The 12,236-nt window shown below is 44.5% G+C and overlaps 2 protein-coding genes and 1 long non-coding RNA gene across 3 annotated transcripts in view; 1 reads left to right on the top strand and 2 right to left on the bottom strand.

The window, feature by feature from the left end:
• The window catches only part of ANKRD27 (ankyrin repeat domain 27), a 53,214-nt gene extending 51,309 nt beyond the window's left edge, over positions 1-1,905 (top strand). Inside the window, 1 exon segment of the mRNA XM_047710871.1 lies at positions 562-1,905. Coding sequence (XP_047566827.1) covers positions 562-789 — 228 coding nt within the window. The 3' untranslated portion in view covers positions 790-1,905.
• A 1,177-nt stretch (positions 1,906-3,082) lies between these two features.
• LOC125089067 (uncharacterized) lies at positions 3,083-3,862 on the bottom strand. Its single transcript, XR_007123843.1, has 2 exons — positions 3,690-3,862; positions 3,083-3,475 (listed from the first exon to the last, which is right to left on the bottom strand). It is a non-coding gene; the product is annotated as an uncharacterized LOC125089067 (long non-coding RNA).
• An 869-nt stretch (positions 3,863-4,731) lies between these two features.
• On the bottom strand, positions 4,732-10,839 carry PDCD5 (programmed cell death 5). Its single transcript, XM_047710872.1, has 6 exons — positions 10,672-10,839; positions 9,779-9,816; positions 7,052-7,113; positions 6,229-6,320; positions 5,229-5,300; positions 4,732-4,913 (listed from the first exon to the last, which is right to left on the bottom strand). The coding sequence occupies exons 1-6, from the start codon at positions 10,735-10,737 to the stop codon at positions 4,866-4,868; spliced, it is 378 nt and encodes a 125-aa protein (XP_047566828.1). The 5' UTR covers positions 10,738-10,839; the 3' UTR covers positions 4,732-4,865.
• Between the last annotated feature and the right edge of the window lie 1,397 nt (positions 10,840-12,236).

Here is a 12,236-nt window from a genome sequence, read left to right as displayed (position 1 = left end):
AGGTGACTCTTCTCAGAAACGTGACTTTTCTCTTGTTCCTTGCAATCTATGACTTGATGAGAAACAGACTTTACAGCAAAGATACAGAAGTTCTGAATCTTTGTTATAGAGAATTAAAGCGATGTTTGTTAACCTGACTCATTTCAATCTCTTCTGTAACCTTTCGTGACTTTGCTAACAGATGTGCTGCTGCATGGGAAACCCGCAAACTCTGAAATCTGCTTGGGTTCCGTCAAGCGCTTTTCCCTTGTGAGCTGTGGGACTTCATGCAGCTTGCTTCCATTTGCTGATCCTGCGTCCTCAGCTGTAAATGGGGACAGCAATTAGTACACCCCTGTTAGTTATAGAGTCATTGTGCAAACAGGTAAAGCGCTGATGTTGTGTCTGACACATGGAGTACACACATGTCATCCTGTCCCCACGGGGATGTCAGAGCCGAAATGATGCCCCGAAAGTACCAAGCACGTTGGGTGACAAGCAGCACCCAAGAGCGCTGTTCTTGTGTGGTTCTTGTTTAAAGTGCAGTGCAAATGAACTGCTTGAATTGTACCGTTTCTTCAGCCAGGGAGGCAAAGAGTCACAGGGAGACAGGACAACCTGCCAGACCACAGCAGATCTGAGAGTGCTGACAGAGGGCACCGCAATCAGCCCGACGGGCCTGGACCGAGACAAAGTGTTCCTTCAAACAGGCGGATGCTGCGCAGACACACAGTCGAGGACGCAGTCATACCCACGGGCCCAGGGACAGCTGGCAACCCAGCCACTTCTAAGGTCACATCCCAGTCTTAGCAGTGATAAGCGGTTACTGTGTTGCTGCCGAGAGAGTCCTCGGCAAGGAGACGCCAAGCAGGAACACAGCTGAGAACTGAAATGTACTTTCTGTTGGATTTGCAAGAAAAGCAGAAAGTTCCTGAAAGCTAGCTGTTCTGTGGCTGAGGGAAGGAATGCGACCAAGAAAACGATCCTCTCTTTCCTCCCCAGAGCTAGCGCGTACACTGGAAAAGGAGCGCACACCGATTCTGGCCGTGTCCAGATCTGTAAGAGCAGGCATAGGTTTCTTCTGAAGCAGCGGGAGCTCCCTGACTACCATGCAGAGTTTCATGACCAGATCGCGACCTCCTCCTGACGAAAGGTGCTAACGTCTGTGATGTGGACAAATGAGCAAACCACGGGCTGAAAGAACTCCTTCATGTGGGATCCGCTGAGGAGAAGCAGTTAGGTTTCGTGATACCGTGGAGGCAGGCAGAAGCGACACATGGGAACGAGGAAAAGAGGACTGGGAAATGTTCCTTTGCAAAGCAGCACTTGAACCCAAAGATGCCTACATGCTGTTGTGATGTTCATTTTCATGGAAAGGACATTTAGGATCTATTCTACACTATGTATGTGGGAAAAGTTGGGTATAATTTTTCTTCCAACAAAGTACAGATATTTGATCACTGCACCTACGCACCTGTATCAGCGTCTCTCAAGACACAGCCCCTTCCGTTAAAAACCTCCCTTTGTTGTCACACCTGACGGATGGTTATGAACAAGAGAGATTTGGCACATCTTTTCTTAGTCTTTTGATTCCGATTCAAAACTTACAGCACAAACCAGGTCAGAGTTACTTTCATTTAGAATTTATTGCCAATTATTCCTTTTTATAAATTTCTATAGATTTTACTCTTATTTTTTTATGTTACTAATTGGTCTACAGCTGCAAACATGGGTTTGTCCTGAGTACATTTTCAAATAACTTTGTAATACGGAAATGGTTTTGTGCACGTTCTTGGAAATACTTGCGTATGTATAGAAGGGAGGGGCTGATTATTTTTCTACAAAGTAATTTATGATTTCTAATTTTATAATGTGCCTTGGATATGTGCCAAATGATGGGAAGGAAGCAGTAAACTTTATGATTCTCGAGTGTGTCACGGTACACTTTTTTAGTGAATGTCTTGCTCTGCAGAGAGGGATTTCTCAGCCTGTCTGCTATAAACGTGGGCTCTTTGTATGGGAAGATCTTCTCCCACTGGATGATTATACATTTTTCAGTTACCGAGGTCACTGAGATATGTAAACTGCATCATTCTGAGCAGACCATTATCCATTCACCCGCTCAGGCCTGAGTTAATCTAGTAGGTGCAGTAACTCGGGCCCATAAAAATGTCTTATAAAAAATCAGATCAAAAATGAACGTAATACAGCTTCTTAGCCCAAACAGAAAGTAAGCGCAGTTGCTTTGCAAATTTCTTTGTTCTGATTTAGTTTTCCTCCTTTCTCCTGGTTTTAAAACAAAACCACCTTACTGGCAAGTTGTTTTGGTTCACTGCCACCCTAATTAAGAAACTTCTCAGCATAGCCAGGTTGCAAAGACGCACATTGGTGTCACCTGATTTTTGGGGTGGTACAATTTCGAAAACTTTCATGTGTATCCCCTATTTAATTCTAACAGTCGCCCTGATTGGTAGAATTGTCAAATGAAGAAACAGGTTCAGAGAAAAAAGGGGGCTGATTTGCTTGCCCCATCAGAGCTGCAGTCAAATGTGAATTGGCAGTTCCCAACATGGTGTGTCCTTCCTTTGGAGATATAAGTACCTTGAATGAGACAGTTTTAGAGGAGAAGCTGTTTAAACTACTCTTGTTATCAGCAGGGTAAGCCACCTGAAGTGACCACTTCAATTATTTTTAAGAACACTTGCTTTTCTCTGCTTGCTTTCCCACTTGAAACTAAACTTGATTTGATAACTCAGAAATTGGTAATGCCCAAATTTCTACTCTGTGTAAGAATGGTTTGAATTCAAAGTACTGTCGATTAAAGTAGAAAGAATAACCACTCTCCATTTCCTAGGCCAAAATGTACTCTACCCCCTTTCTGTCTTCCAGAACTTTTATCTGTGTGTAGAGAACCACTTTCCATTCTTGAGGGTCTCTGGAGAACAGGACAAGGGTTTGACAGTTTAAGCACATTCACATAGGTATTTGCTGTCCAGACAGTGGTTATTCTGAAGGGGGAAGCATGTGACAAAAACTTGCTGAGAATGTGTTTTTATGTAAATGAGACCTAAAGCAAAGTTCACCTCTATAGGGATGTTTTTTAAAATCCCTGAAGGAAACTTGGGTTTCCGTAAATGTTTACTTATAAAGAAACTTTACTGTTCCTTTAAAAAAAAAAAAAAAAAGGATGGTAACAGTTCTACTCATTCATTCATTTGGGAATGCTAGATGCTCCAACACTTTTTTTCTGGGCCGCAGTTCCAAATATCAAGTCTCAAAAACAGTAACCTCTCAAATAAACAATTTAAACATAGATCAGCGGTATGCTAGCTAAAGCAGAGACTGGGATTGTAAACCACTTTTCCTGTTACTCTCCTGCTACTAATCCTATTCACCTCATAAAATGTTATGAAATTCCTCCTGGGGCTGGAACCTCTAAGCGGTTACACCAAACAGCCCACCTGACAGGTCAGTTTACACACAGAAGTTTCAAAACCTAGTGGGAGGGGGGCACCTGGGTGGCTCAGTGGGTTAAGCCTCTGCCTTCGGCTCAGGTCATGATCTCAGGGTCCTGGGATCGAGCCCCACATCGGGCTCTCTGCTTGGCGGGGAGCCTGCTTCCCCCTCTCTCTCTGCCTGCCTCTCTGCTTACTTGTGATCTCCCTCTCCTTCTGTCAAATAAATAAAATCTTAAAAAAAAAAAAAAAAACCTAGTGGGAGGAAAGTGCAATGTAAGAGATGCCATTTAAGTTCCTGCAACTTTGTCAGTGAAGAACTCAGAATATTTCTACCAAAATGTTTTTTTTTTCTTTTTAAAGATTATTTATTTATTTGACAGAGATCACAAGTAGGCAGAGAGGCAGGCAGAGAGAGGAGGAAGCAGGCTCCCTGCTGAGCAGAGAGCCCAACTCGGAGCTTGATCCCAGGACCCTGGGATCATGACCTGAGCTGAAGGCAGAGGCTTTAACCCACTGAGCCACCCAGGTGCCCCTCTACCAAAATGTTTAACTGCTGTCTTTTAATTAGGAGGCACTTCTCTTACCAACATGCTTGTTACTGTTGAAGTACAACTACCAGCATCTCCCAGTTACTGTGGTAATTTTCTGCAATGCAAGTATCACTCTAGTTCAGACTGTCTGGGGTAGGGATGATATTTGTCAGATCACTTGATCGCAATGCCTTTAAAAAGATTATAAATGAGGGGCACCTGGGTGGCTCAGTGGGTTAAAGCCTCTGCCTTCAGCTCAGGTCATGATCCCAGGGTCCTGGGATCAAGCCCCACATCAGGATCTCTGCTCAGCGGGGAGCCTGCCTCCCTTCCTCTCTCTCTGCCTGCCTCTCTGCCTACTTGTGATCTCTGTCAAATTAAAAAAAAAAAAAAAAAAAAAAAGATTATAAATGAAACCAAAGCTAGGCATTTTCTTAAGTTAAATGTGAGTACTACCTTCAGGAAGAATAGTTTACCTGGTTTCAGAACTTAGGTCTTGGAAATATTAGACGTTAAGTATTAAAGTTGATTCCTCTTAATCCGTGCATTTTAACTACCATGATGTTCCTGGATGCTATTTTCTTCTTACTGAAGAGTAAGCTGGCTTCTATTTGTGCAAAGGCCACTTTCCTACCTAACGCTAATGTCACAGTTACAAAGGATATATTCATGCTGCTACACATTTCGAAACTTTAGGTAGGAAAGAAAATTCAAAATGCAGATCTGTTCATTCAGCTATGGTACAAAAATAACTGCCCAAATTGTTCTATTTTGCATAACAAGTTTATTTTTTTAAAAGGCATATAGACAATAAACAAAGTAAACAATCAGATCTTCACTTCTACCCAGTATTATCTGTCCCAGAACATTAAGTTCCAGTCTCTAAACATCTTAAATTTCAATAATCGTCCTCTTCGTCAGAGTCCATGACTTTTCTTCTGTTGAACTAGGGGGGAGGGGGAAATTAAACGAGGGTCATAACATGTTTAATAAAGCATAACTCAGTTTCTGAGAAGAACAAGGTCTACCTACTACAGCAAGACACTGCATCTTTAAAACAGCTTAGTGTTTTAGATCTTGGCGGGGAGGGGAACACCAGACGCCTCAGCACATGCAAGCTTTCTCCCCAAACTTTCACCTCTTACAAAATGGAAGTGTTTATGGGCTCAAACACGTTTTTGCTACAACAAATGTATATTTAACACTTATCACTTAAAATAGCAATCTTTTTCTTTTGCCATGAGCATATGGGGACACTTACTTTAACTGTGGTTTTCTTTTCTGTTTGTTGGCTTACTTTTTCAAGGATTTCTATTAAACCTTGTTCTGATACCTAGGATAACCAGAAAGAAAAACAGTACTTTTTTTAAACAAAGTGTTTACATTAGTACACTGAACGGTTTTAATTTTCCTGGGATGTGGGGGCAGAGGTCAAAAGGGAAAGGAAGGCAAGATGGGAAGTTCTAACTATTGGTTTAACTTCCAAAAAATTTTGATCTTCTAGCTTCATTTGAGGAGGGTGGGAAGAAGCCATCAAAATTAGCTTTCGCAGAAAAATCTGAAGTTAACATTGCTGAAGAACACCTTTATCACCACTAGCTGACAATGACAACCACTTATGCCACTGTGTTAAGGGTCAGGAACAGAGACACATTGCCTCTGTGGTTGAGAAGTTTAAATGCAGGAGGGAAGTCACTCAGAAAAGATGAACCAGTCGTTGTCTCTTCCATGCATGCTCTTAGAGTAAAGGGTTCAGGGCGGGACTGATTCCCACAGGCTGCAAGTGGCAACAGGTGGTTTCAGGTGCAGGTGGGGCTCATGTGGATCTTGAAGGAAGGTCAGGCTCACCAGTATATACTCATAATGGCATTACAGCAGCACACGTAAGAACCAAAAATTTCAAACCTCATTTGCAAAGCAAGCTTAACTTCTACCTACATTGGTAGTATTTAACGGATATTATTGACAAACCTGTTTCCAGTGTAGAAGCAATTAGTTGCTTCTAAGAGTCACTGGGTCACAAACACATCAAGGTTCCATAGCAATGTCGGTAAAGGACAGCAGCAGAGGATTTTAGGAAAGGCAATTAGTTATTTAGGATTTATGGCAGATGCTACAATTCTCTCCTCTATAAACTGCCTCACTGAAACAGTTAACAGGAATTTCTTTAACCTTTCTGAAAACTGACCTTTTGAAGGTATTTTTTTGATAAAAGTTAGGTAAAGAATAGGTAAAATTGCCTCAAGGCAGTCCAAGCTTACCTTCCCACTTAGTTGTCCATATCTTGCCATCTGTATGAGGTAATTCTCTACTGCTTTAGTTTTTTCGGGCTTTACAAGTGCTAAGTTACTTACTAAAAAGAAAAAGGAGGAGTCAAAACTAAATGCACTTATAGAACTTAAAATTATGCACTGACATTTCCAAAGCACTTCACAGACATGTTTTGAGACTAGTAAGGTAGGTGAGACAGATGGTACTACTACCCCGCTTAAAAAGGGGAAACAAGTTCAGCCATGCCAACCTCAGTCAGAGCCACACAGAGGTACTGGGAGAGCCAAGATTAAACTTGGGCCCTGGGATTCAAAGCCTGATGCCTACACATACATCATTGTGATGCTCCATCTAAGGCTGCTTCTAAGCTGGGCTTTGAGTTACAATACGAAAGATACTAGTTCATTCCAATTGGCTTATTTTATTTTTCTACACTGTTTTGGTATTACGAAGAATTATGAACATACACTGAAACAGAGACAATAACCCCTGCCCAGGTCCCCATCACCCACATCAACTACCAGCCACATTTTGCAACTGACTCGATTTACAAGTTATTTCCTGTAAATCTTACCTAATATGCACTTGGAGATCATCTCCTTCATAAGAGAGAACTGAGCTGGTATTTTTAATAATAATTTAAATGCATTTCCTTAGGTTTATAAATTTCACATTTCTTAACAATATTATCTGTATTGTATTTTAGGTTAAATACTTAATCCAGAATTAGCAATGATTTCATGTATCTTTCCCTGCTCAACTAACTCAAGTAAGGGTTATGGAAGGAACTTAAAGGAAACTGAAGATGCTTACAACGGGCCCGGGCTGACTGATCCAGGACTTGGGCTAAGATACTGTTTCTCATTTCTGCTTCCCTACGACAAAAACAGGTCAGCAAAATTAGAACTATGCTGTCAGCATTCCTACTGAACATACAAAAATGGAACTCACTCAATAGGTTTCCCAAGATGGAGGCCTGGGACGCGCACAGACTGCACTACAGGCAGTGCTGTGCGGTGGCAGCACCCACAGTCAGGTAAGAGGCCGCCTCTGCCCTCAAAGCTGGCTGTATTTTATGTGAGTGTAAACCTACCAGACTGAAAGGTACCACCATTACCAACATTTATTAAGTACGCAGCGTGTGAGAGATTATAGGAATTTGTAGTGAGAATCCAAGCAATCCAAGGACCAAAAGATTAATCTGTGTGGTATGTATGTATACATGCAAGCATGTATGTATGTATTAAAAATTTTGTGTATTTGACAGAGATTACAAGTAGGCAGAGAGGGAGGCAGAAGGGGGGTGGGATGGGAAGCAGGCTCCCTGGTAAGCAGAGAGCCTGATGCAGGACTCAATCCCAGGACCCCGAGATCACGACCTGAGCCAAAGGTAGAGGCTTAACCCACTGAGCCACCAAGGTGCCCCTCTGTCTGGTATTTTTAGAGATGAAGCTGAGACCTAGGGAGGCCATCTTATGGGGGACACAGGTAATCATGGCCAAGATAAAATAAGGCCCCATGTTTCTTTTCTTCTAAAAAAAGATTTGAGAGTGAGAACGTGCACCCATGAGCTTATGTGCCCAACTGGGAGCAGGGGCAGAAGAGGGAGAAAATCTTCAGACTCCTGCTGAGTGCGGAGCCCGATGTGGGACCTGATCTCACAATCTATGAGATCATGACCTGAGCCAAAACCAAGAGCTGGACACTTAACCAACAGAGCCACGCAGGCTCCCCTGAGCCCCATGTTTCAAGACTCCGAGGTCCACTTTTTAATTCGGTAGAGGGAGTGAAATTATAACACTACAACTATCCTTATAACTAGTTCAGGTTCATAGGACAGTGGTTTCAAACTTAAGTAGCAAAAAGTTTTCCCCCAAATGAAGTCCTTTAAGGAACTTAATACACAACACAGACAAAAGCAGATCCTTTGGCTGAATTAGAAGGGGAGCTGGGGCTGGCTGTACCTACTAAACACCCCACCTGAGGAGCTTATAGCCCACTTCCATAGGCCATTTCCTTGTTGCTCCTGAGTACTTCAACCCTGCTGTGAACTACTGCTACTATATTTCATTGAATCTGAGATGCCATCAGTTCTAAGATGCACCACAGTTTTATATGCTTTTAAGAACAGCAAAAAACACCCTACATGAGTCTAACAGGAGACCCTAACTCAAAGCTGGGGCATCAAAGAGTAACATCCATAGTACAAGGTAAACAAAAAATAAGCCGGCAACACAGAAAGGGACAGCAAGGAAGGAGGCATGAATCAGCCTTGGCCCTTAGTGGAAGAAGAAAAAAGCTCCTCTGAGAGTCTGAACTTCAAGCTTTAGTCTTGCAGGCTTGCTATCCGAATTTACACTGCCTGGGGCGGGATGGGGGTGGAATCTCAGGCACAGAATTTAATTTTAAAACATTTCAGATTCGAAATGTACCCAAGTGATGGCAGAAGCAAAAATAAATCTTTGCAAGAATCCAGGACGGGAGTGATCATTTATGAGACCCATCCTAATCTATGTTAATATGGGAAAAAATGTACATCTTAGCATCAATGAAATTCATGTAGTAGTTTTATTTTCTTCTTAGCACCATCTATCTTCTACCACTAACAAGTCATGTAAGGACAGAACCTTCTCTGCTTTGCCTATTTCTGTAGATCCCGCACAGTGCCTGACCCAGACCTGGTGCTCAATGAATATTTGGTGAATGGTGGCGCCTTGGTGGCTCAGTTGGCTGAGCATCCGACTCTCAATTTTGGCTCAGGTCATAATCTCAGGGTCATGGTATCTGGAGCCCAAGTGGGGCTCCAAGTTCTCCGTGGAGTCTACCTGAGATTCTCTCCCTCTGCCTCTCCCTTCACTCACATGTGCACTCTCTCTCAAATAAATACTTCATTCATATATATATATATATATATATTTGTTGAATGAATGAATTAAATGGCAGCATGATGTGGAGAGGGGGAACTGTACTGTTCAGTAAGTACAGAGTTTCAGCTTTGCAAGAGGGAAGAGTTCCAAAGATTGGTTACATAACAATGAGAATATAGTCAACAAATGAACCTCACACTTAAATTATGTACGTTTTGTATGTTATTTTAAAAAATCACAATTAGAAGAAAAGGTAGCATGATGAGATAAGTAAGGTCTTCATTCAATAAACCTGCTGTGTATGAGGTGCCCTACCATGTCCTAGGACTAAATATCAGTACGAACTGCGTAACAGTTGATGTGTACAGAGCATTTACTAAATGTGAGGCACTGTCCCGGTGTAATACTCACATCCCTATGAGGTGGTCCTATTATGAGGCTCCTTTTAAGGTAACCATAGTTTAGCAGAAAAGCAAACAAGGTACGTTTGTGGAGTTCCACACGTTTCTTTAATTAACACATTAATAGTAAAACTACCCTGATTACTTACAGAAAAATCTCTATGCCAGGAAAAACTTTAAATTCACACGCCTATTAAAATAACTTAAAAAGAAAAAAAAAAAACCAGTTTGGTGACACCACCCTTCAAGAAGTTCAGAGCTCCAGCCCATACCTGTGCTTTGCTTCCTGTTGTGCTGCATCGCCAGGATCCTGGGGGGGGGGGGGGGGGGGGGGGCGCGGGAAAAAAAAACCCGTATCTTTTAGTCGAGTTATTTCACTTAAGAAAAAAGTAGGGACCACTCTGATACTTAAGGCTCCTGCCTTGGTAGAGATCAAATTATTACCAAATCATTAAAAGACGTGCCTCACAGAAATCAATGGGATAGTTTTAACTTACTACAAGGTTTTGATAAGCCTCTAAAATCACAATCTAGTAGAATGTTTACATGAGGGAGGGGAGTCCCTATACTACGAAACCGTAGCGTTAAGAAGAATAATTTCTGGATAGTAAAATTATTTCGGTATTTGGGAACGCTGATTCCCTTGGCGCTTCCCGGGAGACAGTCCCCCTCCCCGCACAGTAAAGTCATTAACTTGAGCACTTTATCTACGGGATTCGGGTTTAGTGTGTGGCTCCTCCCCGGGGACCATCAGCTCCATCAGAGAGGATGTTCCCCGCCGTACCCGCAGCGCTTGGCACACGGCAGACCCTCGAACAACGTCGACTACTTGGGTCAGGACACCCGAAAGCAGTCGGAGCCGTCTAGACTCGAAGCTAAGGGAACCGAGAGAGCAGAGGGGCTGAGCACTCCGTTCCGGAGTGACACCGGTCCGCGGAGGCCCAGCGCCCGACCGCCCGGGGCCGCATGCGGTCGGCCTCGCCGTCCAGCGCCCACGCGCCCTGAGGGGCCGAAGCCCCCCTCGGGGGCAGCGGCGTCGTCCTGGGCCCGCAGGGCGAGCTCCAGCCGCGGCGTTCCGAGCCTCCGCCTGGGGTCGCGCCCTCCACCCGGGCGAGGGCGGCGCCCGGTGGGGACTCGCCCGCCCGGCGGGGGCAGGCGTACTCACCCCATGCTTCGCCTGCAGTTCGGCCAGCCTCTGCTTCCTCAGCGCTTCCAGCTCCTCCTCCGCCATGGTGCGGCAGACCGGGGTCCAGCAGCCGCGACCACGCTCTGAGGGCTCTCCCGCAGCGCCTCAGCGCGCGCACGACCCTCCCCACTGCGCAGGCGCGCGCAGCGCCCAGGCATCACCAATCCAGCCCGGAGCCGCGCCTCCCGCCGCACCCAGGGCTCCGGGAGAGGCCCGATTGCACGATCGCAGGCGGTAGCGAGCCGCGGGGCTTCTGGGCACAACTCGGCCGAGCCTTCGCGACTCGAGTCCCACCTACTCGCCCCCGCTGGCGCGGCGGGCTAGGGCCGCACTGCGAGAGGGAAAGGATAACTATAAAATCAGGCTGTCATCAACAAGTATAGTAATAGGTAAAATCTGACGGTGGCTGACCCGTGCTAGCCTCGTGTTATCTCCACTTAGAGATGAGGACGCAGGGACTCAGGCAGAGTGCGCAGAGGGAAATGTCCAAAATTGCGGTGACAGATGCACAACTCTTGCATTTGCTAAAAAGACACTAAATTGTACACTTAAAATGGGATGGGGGGTGGGGATCAGGAAGAAGACAGTCGCTGTCACCCGGCCATTATGAAGCCAAATTAAAGCCGACTTGGATGCCGAGACTGGGCCCAGATAGATGGGCCTTTCCTCAGAGGTTAGAGCTGGGCTGTGGTGTGTGGTGTAAACTTATAGACAACCTTGCACCCCCCCGCCCCACACAGACATCCCCACCCCACAGACACCCCTACACTAGCCCAGAAGACATCCCCATTCTACTGACCCCAACTGACACAGACACCCCACCCCACACAGACACTTCTACCCCACCTCTCACTCCCACTCCAACCCACACAGACATTCCCACCCCACACAGACACCCCCATGGCACCCTCACTCGATGGGCACACAAGGGCCTGTGGGAGAACCTTGGCGGGGGCAGCTGTGCTATGTGAACTCCCTGCGTGGGGGGTGCCTTTAGAATGGGGGCATTGTTGTGTGTGGAGGGACACAGGCCTCTAACCCCTTGATTCATGCAAGTTATCCACCTGCCGTTTTTTTCAGTTGAGGAAAAATATAAAATTTACCATTTTAACCATTTTTAACGGCTAAATAGTTTGGTTCAATAGTGTTAAATACACCAACATCGTTGTGCAACCAATGTCTAGAATTCTTCATCTAGAAAAACTGAAAAAATATACCCATTCAATAACTAGTCCTCAAGCTCTACTTTCTGTCTCTTACGATTTTGACTACTCTACTCTATGTAAGTAGAATCATGCAGTATTTTGTTTCACTTAGCATACTGTGTTCAAAATTCATCCATTTGTAACAGGTGTTAGACTTTTCTTACTTTATAGGGCTGAAGAAAATTCCATTTTATGTATATACCACATTTTGTTTATCCACTAATCTGTCAGTGGACACTTGTGTTTTTTCCACTTTTGGGATATTGTGAATAATGCTGCTGTGAACAACATTAGCATATAAGTATTTCAATTCTTGGGTATAGAGAACCCATGTCTTTT

The sequence above is a fragment of the Lutra lutra genome, chromosome 17 (assembly GCF_902655055.1).
Source record: "Lutra lutra chromosome 17, mLutLut1.2, whole genome shotgun sequence".
Taxonomy (NCBI): domain Eukaryota; kingdom Metazoa; phylum Chordata; class Mammalia; order Carnivora; family Mustelidae; genus Lutra; species Lutra lutra.
This window is presented reverse-complemented; position numbering and strand designations above follow the sequence as displayed.

What these genes read in the sequence shown, in the direction of transcription:
- PDCD5 (XM_047710872.1), bottom strand. Translation starts at nt 10,737, where the DNA reads ATGGCGGAGGAGGAGCTGGAAGCGCTGAGGAAGCAGAGGCTGGCCGAA. An exon ending in CAACAGGAAGCAAAGCACAG is followed by an intron (nt 7,114 to 9,778) that starts GTATGGGCTGGA and finishes TTTTTGTCGTAG; the next exon opens with GGAAGCAGAAATGAGAAACA. An exon ending in TCAGTCAGCCCGGGCCCGTT is followed by an intron (nt 6,321 to 7,051) that starts GTAAGCATCTTC and finishes TTTTCTTTTTAG; the next exon opens with TAAGTAACTTAGCACTTGTA.